The 20,046-nt window shown below is 44.1% G+C and overlaps 1 protein-coding gene across 2 annotated transcripts in view; it reads left to right on the top strand.

The window, feature by feature from the left end:
• Positions 1–20,046, top strand: part of CHRDL1 (chordin like 1) — a 38,502-nt gene continuing 18,456 nt past the window's right edge. The window contains exons 1-4 of one of the 2 annotated variants that reach the window (XM_065846877.2): positions 1–470; positions 3,506–3,652; positions 5,477–5,589; positions 9,023–9,116. In XM_065846877.2, the coding sequence (XP_065702949.1) occupies positions 3,556–3,652; positions 5,477–5,589; positions 9,023–9,116 (304 nt within the window). In that variant the 5' untranslated portion in view covers positions 1–470; positions 3,506–3,555. The remainder of the gene's footprint in view (positions 471–3,505; positions 3,653–5,476; positions 5,590–9,022; positions 9,117–20,046) is intronic. The other variant, XM_065846876.2, reaches the window with a different exon arrangement.

Raw genomic sequence — 20,046 nt, 5'->3', positions numbered from 1 at the left:
TCCTCCCACCGCCGCTCCAGTGCCGCGGGGCTGCGGGGCAGGACCCGCCGCCGAGCATCCTCCGGCCGCGGGGCCTCGCTGCGCTCCCCGCCGGGGCAGGAGGCGGCGGCAGGTGTCCCCAGCCGGGCAGCCCGGGACTTTCCGGAGCGCCCGCCCTGCAGCGTCCCGGAGGGTTTAGCGGATTTCTCTCTCCCCGTTCCCGTCCGTCAGTCGGGGCTACCGCAGAATTCGTCGGTTCCCTGCTTGCCCCCTCGCCGCCGCCACAGCGGGAGCGAAGGGGAGACCTAAAAACCCGGGCGAGTCGCGGGAGAAGATTATGGCAACGTGAGTGGGAAGCGGAGCCGTCTGGCCGGAGCCCGCCCGTACCCCGGCGGAGCGGAGAGCGCGGAGCCGCGGCTCCCCCCGCCGAAGCCGCTCTCCGCAGGCAGCGTGCAGGGCCCGCGGCGGAGCGGCCTCCAGCCCTGCCCCAGGTGGGTGAGCTTTTCTTTCCTAGGCAAGACCCCGGGGAAGGCGCGGAGCCGCGGGCACTGCCCCGCAGACGGGGGTCGCCTCACGGGCAGCCGGGCGGGGATACCCGGTGCCTCCCGTACCTTTCGTCCGGCCGCTGTCGCCCACCCCGCGGCAGGACCGGCCCCTGCCGCCCCCCGGAGGCACCGCCGGCACCTGGCCGGGCCCCGCCGTGCGCCCCGCGGCTGCGCTCCCGGGAGCCTGGGCAAGCGGCGCGGCGCGCTCCGGGACCCGCGGACGGCACCGCTGCACCTCAGCCTCCCCCGGGCCCGGCGCCCGAGGGACGGCGGTTTTGCCGAAGCGGTGAGAACCAGGAGCCTCTGGCCACGGCTCACCGGGAGACTCGCCTACTTCAAAACAACCCCTCGACGGTAAAAGCGCAGGTTTGCGGGAATGGAAGCCGCGGGGAAAGCCCGTCCGGGCTGCGCGGCCCCGCCGGCAGAAGGGCCGGTCCCCGGTTCCCCCCATCGCCAGCGGCGGGGGGAACCCCCCGGTTTCCAGCGCTCCCAGCCAGGCTGTGTCCTGCTTTTTATTTATCTATATATATTTTTGGCCGGACTCTGCCACTTGTAGTTACTAAACCGGGCTCTTTGGAGGGCGAGGGGTTGAAAACAGACCCACACGCCTTATTTCTGTGAGTAATTCATGTAAGAAGTGCATCACTTTCATTGTTTCTACTAAGCAGAACACACACCAATAATTAACAGGTTAATCCTAACTGAGATTATTAAAATCCAGGAATATTTTTAGGACATTGCCCTTTGGGGAAAATGAAGGGAGTGTGCTAACAGTGAAAAGTATGTGTTTATATTTGGAGTAACAACAATACAGAAATGAAAGAGAATTAAGAAAGACATCAAAAGTCCCCATCCCGTTTCTGTTGTTAACTCCTCCATTTCACGGTACTGTGCAGCATTTCTGAGCGTAAGCGCTCCCAAGTTTTAAAGTGTTCTTCCTTTTGAAGAGCAGACATGTAAAATGGATGGATTTCTGAGCCGCTCTGTTTGAACTAACCGATCTAGCGAACAGGTAGAGTGCTGCACAAAGGAGGATTGTGCTCCAGTTATAAATACTGTTTGCCTAAGCAACCCACAAGAAAGCCAAAATATTTAAACATTCCCATTCTGCTAGTCCCAGTGATGTGCTGCTGTTGTTCTCAATGCATGCATGATGTCCTGGGACTCAGTTATGAAGTTGTAATTTTAAACAAGCTTTTAGAAGATTGTTTGGCTTAAAAATGTCTTATGTGATTTGAACATGTTAAAAAAAATGACTTAAAACTTGTCTTCTGAAATTGGAATATCATTCTCAGCTTCCAAAATAAATGGAAAGTTATATCTTGTTACTACATAGGGAGCATGCTTTCAAAATAATGTTATTTTTTGGAATGTTTTCAGATGCAATTTGCATTCTTTTGAATGAGCTTACTCGGTATAGCCATAGTGGTTGCATAGATTGGTTGGGTTAAGGAAGATGTCCATGTTGGTTGTGGTTTGGGAATGCAGAGCAGAGAACCCTTGAACAGTAAAGGCAATAGAAACACTTTGATAAATCGGATCACCCACCCTTTGTTACAGTATCGTCCACTCAACAGTCCTAATAGGAAGATTTCCTTTTTAAGTGGTTGGTAACTTATTGTTTAGTTAATTTATCTAAGTCATCCACCACTTAATTTTGAATATACATCTATACATTGTTATTTCTGCTTTGGTTATCTGTGAGTTGGAACGTATTCATGTGCAGTTCTGTAATTTACATGAAATCTGAAGAGGTAAAATTAGTTTACAAAGCAGATTGTTTATTTTTCCAATAGTGATTTATTTTTTGTTTTAGAACTTAACTGTGAATCCACATCAGGACTCTTAAAATCAAACCCAGATCTTTCCAGCACTATCTATTACGGACACGTGTACTCTGGGAAGATAATACTTTTGCAATGAATTCTGATAAACAGTAAAGCTTCAACATATTTCTGAATTTAGAATTTTAGGTTGGCTATCAAAAATAAATAAATTCTACTCTAGTTAATTATTATTTTCTCCCTTTTTCATTATTAAAAAAAAAATCACCTTTTAGAAGCCAGAAACACATAATGGTGTATGCAGCAAATGCGATACCACCTCTGCCCCACAGAGAGATCAAACCTTAGGCACGATTTTGACATGAAAGATGTACCAGAATGAAGATGACATGTCCTGTGCGACCTCACTTAGGTGTTCCTGCTCCAGCAGGGGGATTGGGCTAGATGATCTTTTGAGGTCCCTTCCAATCCCAAACATCCTGTGATACTGTGTGATACTGTCATTCCCCTATTCTGCTTTCAGCTATCCAGGCAACAGAAGGGTTAACTCTAGGAAAATTCATTATACACAATCCCTGAACAATAGTGGTTGGGAGAGGGGAGGAGGGATCGGGGCTGGAAGCCTCTGAGATGCAGGGGGGGAAACTCCCATCACGGCAGCCACTGCCATCGACGGGGCTGATACACCACGTGTACATACAGCACGTGTACATACACCACGTGTACATACACCACATGTATACACACCACATGTACACACACCACGTGTACACACACCACGTGTACCCAAGGTTCATTTGATGACGAAACAAACACATTACCACCGACACCTGTGTTTCCTAAGTTACATCCAAGCTGCTGCTCTGCAAGAACGTTTCCCAAACTAGTTTCTTGCGAAAAAGAACTTCAAGAATTTAGATTGCTTACTTGCTGGCTTTCTCAGCTTTGGAATAAAATGAGGACTTTATTAGAAGCAATAACTGGTTTTCGGCTCTAATGAATGGCAATGTGCCCCCTTTTCCAAAAATGAAATGGTCTGAAGCCAAAGCTGTTTCCGTGAAAGGAAGATCCATCATATAGACGGAGTTCTTGGTTCTGGAAGTTTAGGATTTCTGTATGCTGGATGAAATCATGTCAGATAATTTGAGTATCTGCCAGGATTTCAGGTGAATTCATGTAATCTTTTCTTCCCAACAGCTCAACGTTCTGGACTTTGGAGGCTCGCTTCTTTCCTTTTGTCGATAAAGATGAGAAAACAGTGGATATTGGAGGATTTTCATTTTATCCTTTGTGGTGTGCTCTGTCTCCTTTTCATAGATGGAAGTAAACTAGAACAAGTAAAACGTAAGTAGACTTCAAACAAAGCTGTCACATTCACCCAAATTTGACATTTCCCTTCTATTTGACAGATGTGGTTCGGCAAAGAGCTTCAAACAAGAGTGTCCTGAGCTGTGGGACTGCGGTCAAAACCTTCTAAAATTCTTCCTCCTTCTAATCTTCCATTCAGTAGAATCAGGGCACATTTTCCTAAAGCCGTACAGGTTTCATTGCATCACAGAGAACATAACACATCAATTGGCGAATCTGTTTTATTTCAAATACCCTGAATTGAGAGAGCACTTAATTCCATTTTAGTGACCTCTGTAAACATCTGACAGATTATCTGGATTTTGTCCCGTGTGTAAGACTATTGTGCTGAAGTTTTCAGCGAGCGTAAAGCTCGGCCAAAACTCCTCTGGTGTGTTCCAAAAACAACCTCATATGAACTGGATTAGATACATCCTTTGAGAAAATTAAGAGTCTAAGCACTGTCAAAAACTTGATGAGAAGAATTGAAAAGAATACAAACAAAACAAAGGGGATATTTCTACAAAGCCTGTCATCTGTGGGAGGTGTTAACACATTGCAGAAATCGTGGCAAGGAGGGATGGCTACCCAAATAAGCCCAGGAGTTATTGACTACTCAGCCTTATTCCTGCTCTTTGGAATGCTCTCCCCCCTGCACAGCCTGGGCTTTGGCCTTCTTCAAAAATACATCCTTTGCCCTTGAGAAGCAGTTTAAATTGGCAGCCCCAGTATCAGCAGCTTCGGCTTCTAAGGCAGTAGCTAAAAAAAAAGAGTTCCAAAAAGGCCACTTTTTCTGCTGAACTTGGAAGAAAAAGATGTGCGGGTATCCCTGTTATCCCTGTTTGGATCCTGCATTTCGTTTGTCGTGCTTTTGTGTGAAGTGAACGCAGATCACTTCCCAGTCACTACTAACAATCCCAACCTCTTGCTACCTCCTGTTAGCCCAGGAAATGTCTCTTGCTTGGGTTATCGCTTGCAAGACAGGTATTTTGTCTTACACCCTGAAATATCATCTATACTGAGGGTGAATTACGCTGAATTTGGATGTCATGAAGATGACAGAAAGGGCTTTGCTCATGGCAACACATGAGAAACACCCTTTTATTGAAGATATTTGAGTTTTCAATGTGAAACCATAATGTGACAGGGAGAGATAGGGCGGTAATGTCTGACAGGTAGGTGCATACCTGCAAAACTGCATCTGCAAGATCAGATGTGCTTAGTGAACAGCAAGATATTAAAATATTGTGAATGCTGATACATATGTAAGTCAGCACAAACTGTTCTGACATACTAGGACAAACTTACTTTTATTAGGTTGTTAAAATAGGGAGATACTGGGCATGCAGTCTACATACAGTGCATTTGTCTTCCTTCTGCAGTCCCCTTGCTCAAAATCTCCCTGCTGTACAACCTCAGTTGAGCCAATTGCTTCAGTTTTGCAGTGGTTTTGTGCTCTGTAAACCAGTCTGAGCAATCAAGCGCTTTAATTGTGTTACCTAGCAGGACGTTAGCCTGTGTTTTCGCAGGTGAAAGGGTAAACTCACCCTGCATGAAAGCCATTTCATCAGCTATTTCATGAGCTTCAATTTGGGAAGATGGGAGGTTATGTCATTTACTTTGCTTTGGGAGGTTAGAAACAACAGCACATTAAATTAAGGGCATTTCTATTCTGTGATTCTCCAGGGAAAGAAAAAATAGTAATTCTTTACTAAATTCTATGTATCACCCACAAACGTGGTCTACAAACCTAAAAACACTCCGTAAGTCTGGAACGGGAACATTCACTCACAGCTCTATCAATTCTTTACTGTTTTACAGATTCAGATACATACTGTGTGTTTCAAGACAAGAAGTATCGTGTAGGAGAAAGATGGCATCCTTATCTAGAACCCTATGGCCTCGTTTACTGCGTTAATTGTCTTTGCTCAGAGGTAGGACTGCTGAGTTATCAATCATACTACAACTACTTGCTTAATTGACTGGAATCCTTTATGTTGGATCTACTGTTTGACAAAGTCCAAACCTGTTTTCACTAGTGTGTCCTGATCATGCCATAGGAAACAGAGGCAGGTGATGCTGGCGAAAGGAAAACGTGAGCATAGAAGGCCAATACTAGCAAGAAATACTTGCATGAGGGAGGCAAAACAACTCCCTAACTAGCCAGAAGCTTTGTCAGTGAATAATTGGATGCTGCTACCTGAATATAATCCCTGCAGTTCCATCAATGAGGAGGATTATGCTGAACCTGACTTTGGTACTGTTTGATCTGTGTGCAGTGCCCACATCTTCAGAGGCCTTTCCACGGCCAAAGCATCTGCTGCCCTAAAGTGCTGAAGGAACATGCTTGGATATCACCCTTTGTAAAAATCTGTGAAAGAAGAATGAGATGATGAAAAGTGAGAACAGGGTGTGGGGAGCAGAGGGAGTTGGGGAGGATGTGAACACACAGGTCCTTGGCTACCGTCAGTTGGTGCCTGTTATGAAGAGACAGCAGTCACAGATCCCCTAAGTATGTCAGATACAGCTGAGGGGGGACAGTAAAATGAGGGCAGAATATGTCCCTTGGAGTACTTTCAAATAGCTAAACAATAAGGGATCTTAATCATTAACACATGAGACGCTCCAGATGCTGAGTTTTGTCTGCTGGTTTTAATGCAGAATAAAGTTTTCTTGGTTATTTCCCCCCTCTGCACATGTAAAATATCGTGCCCCTGTGCAGCATTTGCTCTGAGGGATGCGCTATGACAATTGAGCACAGAGATGCACAACCAGTAGTTCCACAAGCCTGGCTGCATCTCAGATCTGTGCGGCAGAATGCATCTGTATGACAAAAAGCAACATCGCAGGAAGAAAAGGAAAAATCCGTGGTTACAGCAAAAAGGAGTTTCCACTCAGTTTTGTTGATCTATATGCAAAGTGTGTGTGTGGTAAAATACTCATCACATTGCTGCAAGGCTGTGTCTTGGCTGGGGATGCGATGCACTGGAAACCCTAGAGATGTGCATACAAAGTACTGCTCAGTGATTTTTAGGAAGATGTTAGACAGTCTCTTATTTCCTTGTTTGCTTGGTTTTACCTTACTGTACCATGAGGGTGCAAAATGTAACTTGGGGTTATTAGAGCAGTGAGGATGCTGAGGGATCTCTGGGATGTGACTCTTGTTGCAAGGAAGCAAGACTCCAAGTAACAACTGCAGCATCCAGCCATTCATTTCAGCTTTGTCCCCTCACAACACTGACCTACAGTAGAAGCTCCAGATCATCAGGAAACTCTCTATAATTTTAACAAAATTAAGACTAGACGACGCATTATAAAACATGCCATGACATAGCACAAGCACAGCCCTTAAACCAAATATTACAGCATAAAAAATGAAACTTGTTATGTGCCACAGAGAGCAAATAGAAGACATGTAAGTGTAACGCACCTGTGATTGCCTGGCAGTAAATCAGTAAATCAGTCAGACAAAGGATATGTACAGAGGCTGAAGCAGCAGCCTGCTCCCTCACACTGCAGAGAGAAGCAAAAAAGGCCCCAGGGTTCTTCATCACCAGTGTGACCAGAACTTTTTGCTGGCCTCAGACATCACGATCTGTATGATCCTGCACAAGTGGTATCAGCCAGGCAACAGACTGAGTCCTCTGCCCCATCTGAAAGAACAGTCTGTCTGTCCACTTCCCCAGCACAGACACTTGTCATGGTGAAGAACAAGGAAAGGCAAATTAACTAACTAACTAACCAGAGGCCAAATTATTCAGCCTGGGAATAAAACAAACAAACAGCATTGCTGGTTTTGTGTGTATGTAGTATTGTATTTTTACAAGTTATAATTTACATACTTAAAACAGAAAAACATAATTCAGAGTTCTCACCCTGTTCCCTGTTTCTTTTACAATCCCCCACTCAATATACAGTGGAAACTGTCTACTGCTACTGTCAGGTAAATTGGAGCACTCACAGTTTGTCAGATCATTATTTTACTCTTTAAAATACAGCAGCTTTTTGCTTGTGTTCATAGTCAGATCTGCAGGCTCCAGGGGCTGAAATGAATGCTCTGCAGGCTTCACACTGATAACACAGCTCGGGAAGAGAGACGCATCGTTATTCTTTGGGTATCTGGTGCAGAAATGCTATAATAACCGTGGCCTTGACTCGCAGAGGCCTAGTCCTGCTCTGTTCCCCCAGATATCACTGTGAATCTCAGCATAAGCTCAGCCTTAGCAAGCACAAGCTGAGCTAGAACAGCTCTGTTGTGCTGCAAAGAGTGGAGTGCAGGCAGCACTCAGAGTCCCCATCCCGCACAGAGGCTACAGCCTGAAGTTTGCTCCTCCTCTATAAAATCAGTATATTTAATTTCAGTCATCATTGGAAACAGATGGTGATATCATTTTTAGTGTCTCTCTCCAAAGCAGATGCGCAAATGTAGTTCGTGGGTAGTAATGATCTAACAGTGTGATTCCAGCCTGCGGTCTGCAGATATTTAGCAGTCAATGGATTATTTTGAAAGAGATGGCTAGAAAAACCCATACATATGCTATCTAAGGAAGTCTGCACCTCCCCTGGAAACATTTCAGTGCTCCAGAAGGCATATGAAAATGAAGTGGGTTTATTCCTGACACCACCAAAAACTACAGTCGTAGCATAGTATCCGTGTTCATGCTGAAAGATCTTTCTTGCTATAAACATGAGCAACTCAGAGCTAAATTAGGAGGATGAATTATAGATGGGAAATGGGAATTTGAAATGGATAGTCTTTGCTGGTTACAGACACTGGAGAATGAAAATTCCCTGTGTTTTAATTATAAATCAAACTTTGATGTGGTCAAATAGAATATTATGTTAATGACATGAATAATGAACATTATTCCCAAGGCTTGCTCATATTTCTTAGAAAAAAAGGCTACTTACCAGCTAGTGGTTTTTGTCTACTGGGGAACCCATCAAGTGAAAACAAAAGGCTCTCCACGGTTTTCAGGAACAATTACAGACGCTATTGTCTCTTGTGGTCTGGAGCTAACCCTCGGTAGGGGATAGCTCAGACACCTACCGTTCATTATCTGTGTCTTAGTTTTGGAAATGCAATTCCTAAGCATAATCTGCTCGAAAGAAAAACACAAATGAAGATTGTTACAATCCATTTTTAGACACTTCCTCCGATTTTAAGGTTTGTATGGATTTCTGCTACATTCCGAGCAGCATAAATTCAGAAGGAGTGCAAGCAGTGTGGGCTTATCCTGGTGTGAATGAAATCAGGATGTTGTAAAAAGACTTTTGTTTTTAAAACATGTCGGTGCAGAACAGAGAATCCGGGTATCGGTAAGACAGTCTGTTGCATTAAAGTATTGTATTCTGTTCCGCCTGCAGAATGGAAATGTACTTTGCAGCAGAATAAGATGCCCAAGTCTACACTGTCCTTCCCCGGTGCACGTTCCACAGCTGTGCTGCCCACGATGCCCAGGTAATTCCTGTTAATGACGAGTCCTTTCTGAAATAGCTATTTAATATGACGAGTAAGAGCAGAATTAAATGTCTGTACTGGAAAACTTATGAGAAGTAAAAATCCTTCTATATCCATTTAGGTCATTAAAGGCTTGTCCTACAGCAAGTTTCAGTATTACCTATGGTAGCTCCTTTGTAGGAAGTCGAAAGAACAGATTTAGAAAGGGATCAGGTAAGGTACCAAGTCTGGTCCCCTGCAATCCAGGCAGGAGGTAGCAGAATTTCCATTGATGGGGCCCGTGGTCTGTCTGCTCCCCACTCCGTCCCTTATCTCTGCACAGGATCACAACAAAAACCCTACAGACTTCCTAGGTTTCTGCTTTTGGTGCCTTTCATAAGAGCAGGCTAAAATACATGGTTATTTGCAATGGTTCTCTGTTAACAAGCAATTCAAAATCGCTGTGGCCAATGTGCATTTGTGCAGTATCACTGTACAACCAGTCTGGTAACATTTGCCTTTTACATCTCAAATCCAGGCATAGCTTCATAATTAGTAGAGACTGTTGTAAATCATAGGAGCAGTGCTGTAGAAGTTTATGACTATATAAATCCAATTGGATACTGTATAGTAAATTCCTCCAGACTGTACATTTATTATATGCTCATTATTAAGAGCCACTGTATGAAAGAGACTAAGCAGGATCTTTCACAAGGCTGTTACAACATTCCCGACATGGCCTAATGGCTGGTGCATTTGACTGGAGCTTTTTCCCTAAATGGCTGTCTTAGTGGCACCCCTCATTTCCACATATAAAAGAGTATTCATGCAGCATCATAGAAAGGGGTTTTATGTGACTTTCTCCAGAGTTTCATTGTCTGAGGAAAACAGCTGTTCCCTGCCCATAACCTGTGAGCAGGAGGCAGCTGGCAGTGATGGAGGGACATGAGGGAACAAGGCAGTTTGCTGTTCAGCTGGGATTTGGTGCCTTCCTGGCATGTATTGGAGAATAAATGGCACCCACCCATCAATTTTTGGTAGGATTCATCTGTCCTGACAATTATATATATGTGTCTGTCACGTGTATATTGGTACCTGATCTAGGTATCTAGAATTCTTGTTTTAATCAGTGATAAGGAAGAAGCATTTCAAGCACATAACTCATCTGATGCCATGATTCCACTCTTCTTGTGTCCTGGGATGAGATTCATCCCATGCAACTTTAGATCTGACACTTTAGCATCCAGTTGATGGTAGAGTTTTACCTATGATGGTCAAATACATAGGAAAGAAAGTTTGTAAGGTAGTATGCTTGATTTGACCAACTAGTACGGTTAGATGCTTGGAACATGAACCCCTTTTCTGTGTTCAGATCAAAAGAAGGATGGGTATGCTGGTGGTTTTTCAGCTAATCTAAACTTCAGTATCTATAGTCTATCTGCTACATATGGTAGGCCATTAAATTACTAGCTGAGCAGCATCTCATTAAAAATGAGAGTTCCACTAAGGTTTATTTAGTTCCCTAATTGAATTTGTAATTCGGATAGTTCTGCACCAGTGTTAGGCAAAAGAAGACCAGGAGTCTCCTGTGATTTCAGGGGTTATTTGCATTCTGCTTTCTGCAGTGATTATGTGTATCATATTTGGTGCTCTATCTTCATGGTAACGTTCATGCCTGATCTGATTATGAATCTCAAGCATTCCTACACATCTTAGGCCAGCTTTCCTTTCCAATGTGTCTGGCACACAGGTTTCCCTGGTTATTTTTTAATGGAAGGTGCTAGAGCTCTGGCCATTAGCCATCCATTCGAATTACTCCCATAAATGCCCATTATATTCTGTCGCATGTTTCCCCCCAGTTTCTCAGGCTGTGTGTCAGACATGAGTAGCGCCAGTCACAGAGACTTGGGGCTCTTCGTCCTGCCGTTCTGCTGGCCTCGTGCAGTGGAGCTGCCCACATAACCGCCTCCTTATTTCGTGAAGCAGAGGTCATGCCAGCAGGCAGCAGCTTCCAGTGGAAACTGAACTTCAGCAGTACCTGAGTGGGGGAGCTGTTGAAGGGATTCCTTTGAGAAAAGTTGGCACTGCTCTCCCCTTGGAACGAGCGCTCCTGCGTCCACAGTGACACTGGCCTGCTGACACAAAGAGATGCAGTGTTTTTATCCTCTCTCCCTGGCACCAGCCACCATGAATCTTAAAGAGTTGTCAGACAGATGTTATGAAGCATCTTCTACTTTTCAGCAGTGGTTCAATCCTACCAGCTTCTACCACAGATTCACTGTTAGCTTGTTTTTCTAAAACCTGTTCTTTCTAGCATTGGCAAAATCCAGACCTTGTGTCTTAAACAGAACTAGATATTCCTCCCTTCTGCAGCTCTGAAAAGTATTTTACTATCTGAATTAGATACTTAGCACCACACATATGTAACCGAAAATACTAAGCTCACATTCATTGCGACTCTTTTCACCATCCCTGGAGATGCTTAAAAGACACACAGATGAGGTTCTTAGGGACGTGGTTTAGAGATGGACCTGGGAATGCCACATTAATGATTGGACTCAATCATCTTAAAGCTCTTTTCCAACCAAAACAATTCTATGGTTCTATTAGCGAGACCCAAAAGGACATCACATGCTTCTGAGCTTGAGCTCCTTCCTTCCACCTCAGGATTCTCCAGGAATCATCAGAGGAGAGATGATTTATAGATTCACAGAGCGAATTCACCATCATTCTTAGAGTTGGACCCACTCTTGAGCTACAGTGGACTTCGGACCTCCTGCCTTCTGTCATGAAAATAACTTCATATAAAAGTTCTTCAAGCATTTAGCTGCAGCTGTCTCTTATGGCGTTAGTATGGAACACTTCTTGTAGATTGTATCCTTGTACATGGAACGGTTGCAAATCAAAGCATTTAGAGTCTAGTTAAAGATCTTACATTTTTGAGAACTCTCTGGAATTCGTAAATCTAAGATGGGAAGCTTAGATCACAAGCAAAAATGCACAGTTGCAGGATTTAGAAAGGGTTTCCATATTCCACTTGCTGGTTTGATTTCTCAGCAGATGAGGCCACACACTATGGATGAATCAGCCCATCTAGCTCCAGGTTTTTTTAAGCTTGCTGCCCCGACTAAACACACTGGCTTTCAAGAACATTCCTGATTAGTAACACATTGAAGTTTAACCTCCTTTGGTACTGTGATTTTTCTGTATCAAATTCAAACCACTTTTTGGATGTACTTTTCATTGTTCTTTAGATATTGAAATAACAACAACATGCCAGGTGGTACCTATATACATAGGACTGAATACAAAGATCGACCAGCTCATGTGTCTCCCAGCACTGTCTGAGAACATCACAGAACAACAAATGAGGCTGTGTCTGCACAGTAGACTGCAGCATGGCTTAGTAATACCTGTACCTTTGAACTAGCTATTTTAGATCCAGGAAACAGCCTGGTTAGGACAGTGCAGAACTCACTGCACTGCAAAACTCATCTTAAGCAGGAAAAACGTGCATGCAATGAGCTCAGCGCTACCTTCTCTCCATTCCTTCCAGTAACTGAGTGAGCCCAGGCAACACGCTGCACTCTGCAGTGTAGACATCCTTGAAGACTCAGCTGTGCCAGGTGCTATGTGCACCGCCTCTTAACCTGATCTACGTTGTCTATGTAAACGCAGAGGCGTGTGCATAACACAATGCATTTTGCACTGAATTCAAACCAAAAACGTGGGCAGTTGGCTTTCCCCTGCAGAATGCTCATGCAACAAACAATTTGGTGATGAGGTGCTGGGTTGTACCCAGCTCAGGTACCAGAGCTCCTGGGCTCTCAGTTCCAGTCTTCTCACCCGTGTTACTTTACCTCAGTGTCTGAAGCTCTTGAGACCTTCAATGTGTGCTGTTGCACTGCCCACCTCTGCACTTCTCAGGTCACAATAAAGAAATGTAAATTAATCTGTGACCCATAATTTCGTCCATCGTGGTATGGGATACTGTGGAATGGGTTTGCCAACATACACAGCAGCTGATAGTAATAACTGGAGAGCTACTTACTATTATCTATTGATAAGAGCAGATTGCACATTTTTCCAGTCTGTGTTTGGTTCCTGTGGAGGAGCCACAGAATTACAGAGCTGTGCTTGCTTTGTGGTTATTCCACATATACAAACAAGGTGGATATTCATATCTGCAAAGACTCACAGAAAGTTACACAGCAACAGAGATTAGTGAGATGCTCTGCTTTTTGTGTAGTCCCAACAATGGGTAGCTTTCAGATAGTTCAAATAAATGGTTTATTTGGAAGTAAATTTGATTTGGAAATATAATGATATAGGCATCCATGGGAGATGTCTAATATTTTCCCATTGACGTGCGTTCAGATAATTCAGTTTGTTTTGTGATTTGCCTTTGTTACTGGCTCCGTAAGGAATGTTTGCTATCACAGCCAGATTGGGGTTATCACTTGTTTCCATTCGGCTGTTTTGACCATAAAAATTCAAACAAACTATCTATAAATCAGCATCCAAAATGAACTGACAAAATATGTATCTTCCCGCATGGATGACAGAATTAGAACTTCCATTCTTTGGACTGACATGATAGGCTGCTCAGAATTTTTCCAAGATAACTTCCAAGAGCTTCAAAGTTACTTGAGAGGGGATTCGAAGTGCACCAAAGCTTCAATCCATTTGTTTCCTTGGCTGGGAGAGTGATCGGTAGATTCATGTAATAGTTCAACCTTAGAGCAGGAATTAAAGTGGAGCAACCTAGAAAGTGTTTTATGACTCCTTTAGAGTTTTGCTGGGCATTTTTTTTATGCCACTATAAAAGAAAACACAGGAAATTAAGCTGCAGAAAATATATTAAAATAATGTGAAGAGCTTGGCTTTAGCTCTAGAAAGCTACAAAACAACCAACAGCCTTTTGAATGTTTGAACTGAAACTACATCTTTGCCTTGAATCTGCATGAAAGTTCATACTGTCTAGATAAGGTGCTACCAGTTCCTTCAAGCAATGAGTTTCATACACTTTCCACCATCTGACCATATTAAGGACTCGCCGTTGCGATTAACTCTGAATTACCTTGGAGTTTTTAGAGCTTAACCTGGTCCTTGAAGTCATTTAAATGTGAGGCATTTTGTGGCTTAATATCTTTGACACCTGCACCTCTGAGGGGCACATGTGGATTTTGTTTAGAGCTTGTGGTTGCAGTTTTTGGATAGCGAACAACTTTTCAATGCAAATTTATTGTCAGCCTCAGTCACTGCTTTAAAAACAACATCATTACACTGTTTTTGTTGGTTTTTAAAGGGACCTTCACACATCATCTATGTTTCTTTAAATCATAGACTTATTGTAAGTTGGATTGTGACGCATGACTGAGGGAAAAGGCTGAATGCAGATGGACCGAGGGTCGATCCACAGCCCATTGTAGTCAATCAACAGATTTCTATTAGCTTTGATAGTTTTTGTACTAAGCCTTCTATGAAAACAGATGCGGTTATTGGCTGTGATACAGTCCCCTCTGTAGAAATGCGAAGGAGTGTGGTAGAAATATGAGACAGAAGATGAAAGAGGAAACTGCCTTTACGCTGTACCACACAGAGTAGGTGTTTGGGCCAAGTTCCAAATGTCTTTAGTTCAATGGACTTCAGATCAGACCTTGAGGTGACACATTCATGTCGACTGGAAACAAAAGTAGAGGGAAGAAATTAAGCAAAGGAATTTTTAATAGGAAAGAAGTCCATTTGCTCTCTTACGCTGTGCTGTAATCCCCCAAGGACCTCCAGCTTCAAAAGTTATTTAAAATAACGCTAGGTGATCCCTAGAAGATAACCTTGCACTAAAAGAGTATAATTGGTTTTCTGTCTGAGCTTCCTGTATTCTCATGAGATGATGCATCAGGATTTAGTTCTGGTGGTGAAGCAGCTCTAAAGTATTTGTGTTTTAGCCGTCTTGACATGATAGTGGTAAAAACATTTACCCTTTCGGCAGCTGGTGGCTTTGACCTTGCGACAGCCAGCGTGCAGTGGCAGTTTGTCCCGCCGTGTGCCGATGGCACTCAGGGTTCGGGGTAGTTGTCCAGCCCTGAAGCCGCACTAGCACAGCAGATATTATTTATGTGATCTTTTTCCCATGTAAACATGAGGATCTTTTTAAAGAATCTTTAAAAAAGTACAGTTTGGTTTGAACTCACAGCAATCAGGGTTAGTTCAATCAACAGAGTTGTTCCAGATTTTTTCGACGTAACTGTGATCAAAATCTTGCGGACTGTCACTCTCCTAGCAAGCTGCATAACCTCTTTCTTCGCTCACCTCTCCAAGTCTGCGGCTGTTCTGTTTTGAATTTTTAAGGATCAGATTATCAACACATACTCCTCTATTCCAAATATGTGTCTCGTGTGGAATAGCTGTTTCTTCTATATAATAACCGTATTCCATTGGCTTACATGCAGTTGAGGAAAGAGCCTAACACAGAGGATTTCTGCCTGGAGGCAGACTTCTGTATCCGTTACTTGGAATGCTCCTTAGATTTTTCCAGGAGTGGGCAGAGGTTTGGCTGCACCCCTTAGAACACAGACACCAAGGCAGCAGGGGTCGAAGGACTCGTTACCACTTATTCAGAGCTCTAATTCTTCAGGTGAAAGGAGGGTGGTTCAGATCGTGTTCATCAGAGCAGCGCCCCGACTGCTCACATCTATACGTGCTTATCTAGCTGTCAAAACGGCTGTTCCAGCAGCAGAAGAGGCACATACCATTTTAGCTGGGCCTGCTTCAGTGAGATCCAGATTGAAGTCCGTCTCTTGCAATCAGTAGGAGCTGCAAAGGAGCTTCAGATTATCAACTATCGTACACGTGTCCTTGGTGACACAGAAAGATAAGTCATGTGAGTTTGTAGGCAGCAAACATGCACAACTACAAAGGAGAGTCCAAACCCGCTGCCAGCCAACGTGATACCAAAATAGCACTGGCTGTTGCTTTCTCCATACGCAGACACCATCCAGAATGCAGCACACCGCTTCATCTGTCAGGACCTTCCTTGTAGTTCAGTTTCTCCTGCATGAGGTGCAAAAGCATTAACTGCCGAAGAGAAATGTTTTGAAGTGAAGCACAGCTCATGTGCTTTGAGTTAATTTTCAATATTGCTGCCCTGAAGTTGAAATTAGAACATTATACCTTGTTTACTTAACACTCCTACTCTGCAGTGTTACTCACCGAGGAGTACATCCTTCTAGAAGCCATTCCCTGGCTTCCCGTTTGAAAGAAATGGACTGATGTAGACTGTAGTTTAAAAGATCCTGTTCACCACATGCAAGGTGGGACCTTGGGGTGCATCATTACCCGTAAGGTTTTGAGATTCTGCACCAGGAATTCTGCACCCATTGTCACGGGTGTTTGGCCAAACAAAGACAAGAACTGGTTTTGGTGCTGCCAGTCCCAGCTCCGCTTTCAGAGAGAAGCTGAAGCTGGAGCGGGAGGCACAGTTTGTTCTGTCCGGCTCAGGACGGCGCTGGGAGTGACAGAACCCAAGCCAGCCAACGCGGGGAATTGTTGTCCCATCCACAGCCACCAAGGGAATTGCATTCTGAGACAGATGCACAGCTCCCGTGGGCGACAGCCTGTTCCGTGGTAATCACGCATTTCAGCGGCAGAGGAAAACAGGGTTTTTCATGTTGTGCTTGGCTCCTGGCAGCTGCCACCTGCATTCTGGGAGCAGCTGAAAGCTGGAGAGGTAACAAGGTGCAAAATGTAAAGGAAGCTTCCAACATCTTATCTGCAACGCTTTCCTCCCTTTTATGCTCCAGCTGCTGGGATGAACTGCAGTCAGTACCAGTTAGCGTTTTATTCTACATTGCTGCCTGGATGTTTTTCTAAATTTCAACTCCACCTGCAGGTTTTTATCCAGAAATGTAATTTTCTGCACATGAGTAAGTTACCCCATTACTGTTATTCCAGACTGCTTCAGTTAGTATTTTGAGGCCTCCCAGAATTAATCCTTTACGGTGGAACCTGAAGCCCATTGTGTTAGCTTTTAACATTGCTATGAAAAACATCAGTAAAAAGTTTCAATAAGCAAGAATGGTGCCTGTATCTCCCCACTGACTCATGTAGAGTTACCTTACAGAATTATTTTGCTTGTAGGGAAAAGACCCGGATTCCACAAAGGAGGAGAATTAACAATGTATTTTTTTAACAAGGAGACCTAGGAGTGTGTGCAACTCCTACTCAAGCAAACAGTTTTCCAAAAACAGCTGTCAAGTCATCAAAGTGCTGCCCACTTGTGTTGGACAGTGGGGGTACCTCAGCTGATTCAGGTTTCATAACATTTCCTATAAGCAAACCAGGGAGAAGTGCTCTCACACTCCAGTCATGGTCCTCTTTGGCATTAGAAATGCTCACGGTCTGCACATTTCCAAGAGCTGTGTTTTATTTTGAGCCTCATAACTGCTCTTCGTGTGTGTTGCTTCTGGAGAGTTGACCTGCAATTCTTACGGCAATGTTAAATGTCAAGGCATGATGTTATGTTAGGATTTGGGGTGACCTGATGTCTGTACAGAAGCAGCATGTGAGATGCACAGGTGGGTGGTGTCCAAAGGCAGTTTCCTGCAGCAGGACACAGCCTACAGAGCTTTGAGGTACCTGTTGCAACCTTCCAGTTGTGTTCAGAAGTAGGAAAATCACTGGGAGCACAAGGGAATATGCGGGAGAGATGGCAGTGCGAACAGCTGCCCCAGAATTACACCGGAATTCAGTTCTTTGTCTAGTGGCTCGGGTTCTAAACCAAATCACAGAGGGTTCTAAACCAAATCCTCAGTCTCTTGGTCTGTACACGCTTATGCGCCGTGTCGATTCAGAAAACATGTTACATAAAATCCTCTCTGGATTCAAATTCATAATCTGTCTACTTACAAAAGACCAGAGAGACTATCTGCAGAGCAGTTCCCACTATGGTAAGCTTCTTAAGGCATTAGACCTCATGATTCATTTCATATTGTTTAGCACTTGATTGTTTTTATTAGGGTGGTTAATAAAACAGACAAACTGCAAAGAAACAAGCCAGGCTGAGTGCCCAGTGTTTCTGCTTGACGTTAAAAGCCCGTCCTTTTCAGTAAATGACACTAGGTGATTCTGAATGTTGCAGTTTAAAAATAGTTTCTATGTCAGCAAGCCAAGAGTCTGTAGGATTTTTAAAATATGATCTTTGCCAGATGTTCCGATACTAAAATAAGCAATAGTGGGAGTGTTAAGTACTGACAAGTATGGCCAGAATATTGTACTAGAAAGTATCTTGTAGGGATAGCAGTAAAACCCCATGGACCCGTCCTGAGGTGGGGGGTCCCAGCAGATCCTGTGGAGAGGTGGGCAGCACAGGGACCTGCCCTGCACCCCTATTTGTGTGAGCTGTGCAACCCCTGTTTCGGGAGTACACCCCATTCCCTGCAGCCTGGGACGGGCAGAGCAGTCACGCTGAGCCCAGGGACACTCAGAAAGCCACGACGCTTGGTCTCACCGTCCACAATGAGGAGACCGCCCAAAAGGAACTGGTTTTCTTGTCTTGAAGGTCAGATGTGTCATCAGGAATACTTTGCTGGTTATCATGCCATGACTGTACTGTTTCTCAGGTGGTTTTGCCAGTTTGTTAGTGGCCTGAAGTTGTTTGCTGGCAATTGTAGCTGTACCCCCTGAGTTTAGCCAGCAGGATCCAAATTCAAAGTTTAATTGACTGTAGTGAGGCCTGGATCCTAAAGCCCTTCCTCAAGTAAGTCACCCTATGGTAACGTTTCCCAAAAGCCCAGTTTGCTCACAGCCAATTATTGCTTTTCACTCTGCACATAAATATTTTTACAGAAGTTACCACTGTTTCAAACACCAGGAACTGCCCGTGGAATTTGTCTAAGCTATTCAAGGGATTAGTCGCAGATATCTGATGCTCTTCTGCTTCATATCCAAGTAAGGGTAAAGCATCTCAGGACCAAGCTTTTATAAGAATCCTGGAAGGAATCGTTGTAAACAGAAAAAGCTAAAAGATGGTATTTCCCAAACTGACTGTGATCCATGTGACACAGCATCTGTTTCTCCCAGGACACTGGAAAGCCCCAGAAGCCAGAAAACCCTGGTCTGTGTGTGGTGTGGCTGCCCTCAAACCTCGGCCCTGGGCAACCTCCAGCCCTGGGCTGACCATCAGGAGCCCAGGCAGGTTCCCATGACTGGAGTAAATTCCACTGAAGCAGAAAATGTCCATAAAATATCTGCGGTTTATCAATTCATAGCTAACTCTGGTTTGTCAGACTATGGGGAAAGCATTAGTGCTGCGCTGCCCACTAGGCCAGCATCCCTTCATGGCAAACTTTCTGCCATACGTTCCTTCACACGCCCTGTCAAGTGGCCTGTAGTTCATGGAGTACGTGAACTGGACCTACATGCAGTTCTAGCTCATAGTGAATCGGGCTGCACTACAGATCTGAACTGATACAAATCTTGTTTGTATAGATCAACAGTTCCTCGCAGTTCATGCATCCATCTCAAACATTATCTTAAAACCAGCATTCAAGCAAGCACTTAGGCTGAATCCTGAAGGAAGACTTCCTGTTGGCTTCATTAAGACCAGAACTTAGTGTGTTTGGAAGAGAGGAATGCTTGGATATAAGAATTCAAGCAGAGCCACCATAGTCTCCAGTTGCTTAAAAAAATGTTTTGAAGCTAATCTGGTTTTGATACAGTTGTTTTCTGTTGCCTGTCTGTAAAACCTGAAAGATTTCTTCAGCCAGGTTCAACCTTTGAAGCTACTTACAGGATAATTTCAAATCCATATCAAGGCAAATGAAGCTTAGGTCACACATCTTAGCCCCCTGCCCTTACCTAATGCTAATGTTGGCAATAAATCAGTGCTATCCATATTGGGCTTATCTTGATCCCACTAAAATCCCAGGCAAATACAAGCATAGCCTGTCAA

Source organism: Patagioenas fasciata, chromosome 11, assembly GCF_037038585.1.
Source record: "Patagioenas fasciata isolate bPatFas1 chromosome 11, bPatFas1.hap1, whole genome shotgun sequence".
Classification (NCBI taxonomy): Eukaryota; Metazoa; Chordata; class Aves; order Columbiformes; family Columbidae; genus Patagioenas; species Patagioenas fasciata.
This window is presented reverse-complemented; position numbering and strand designations above follow the sequence as displayed.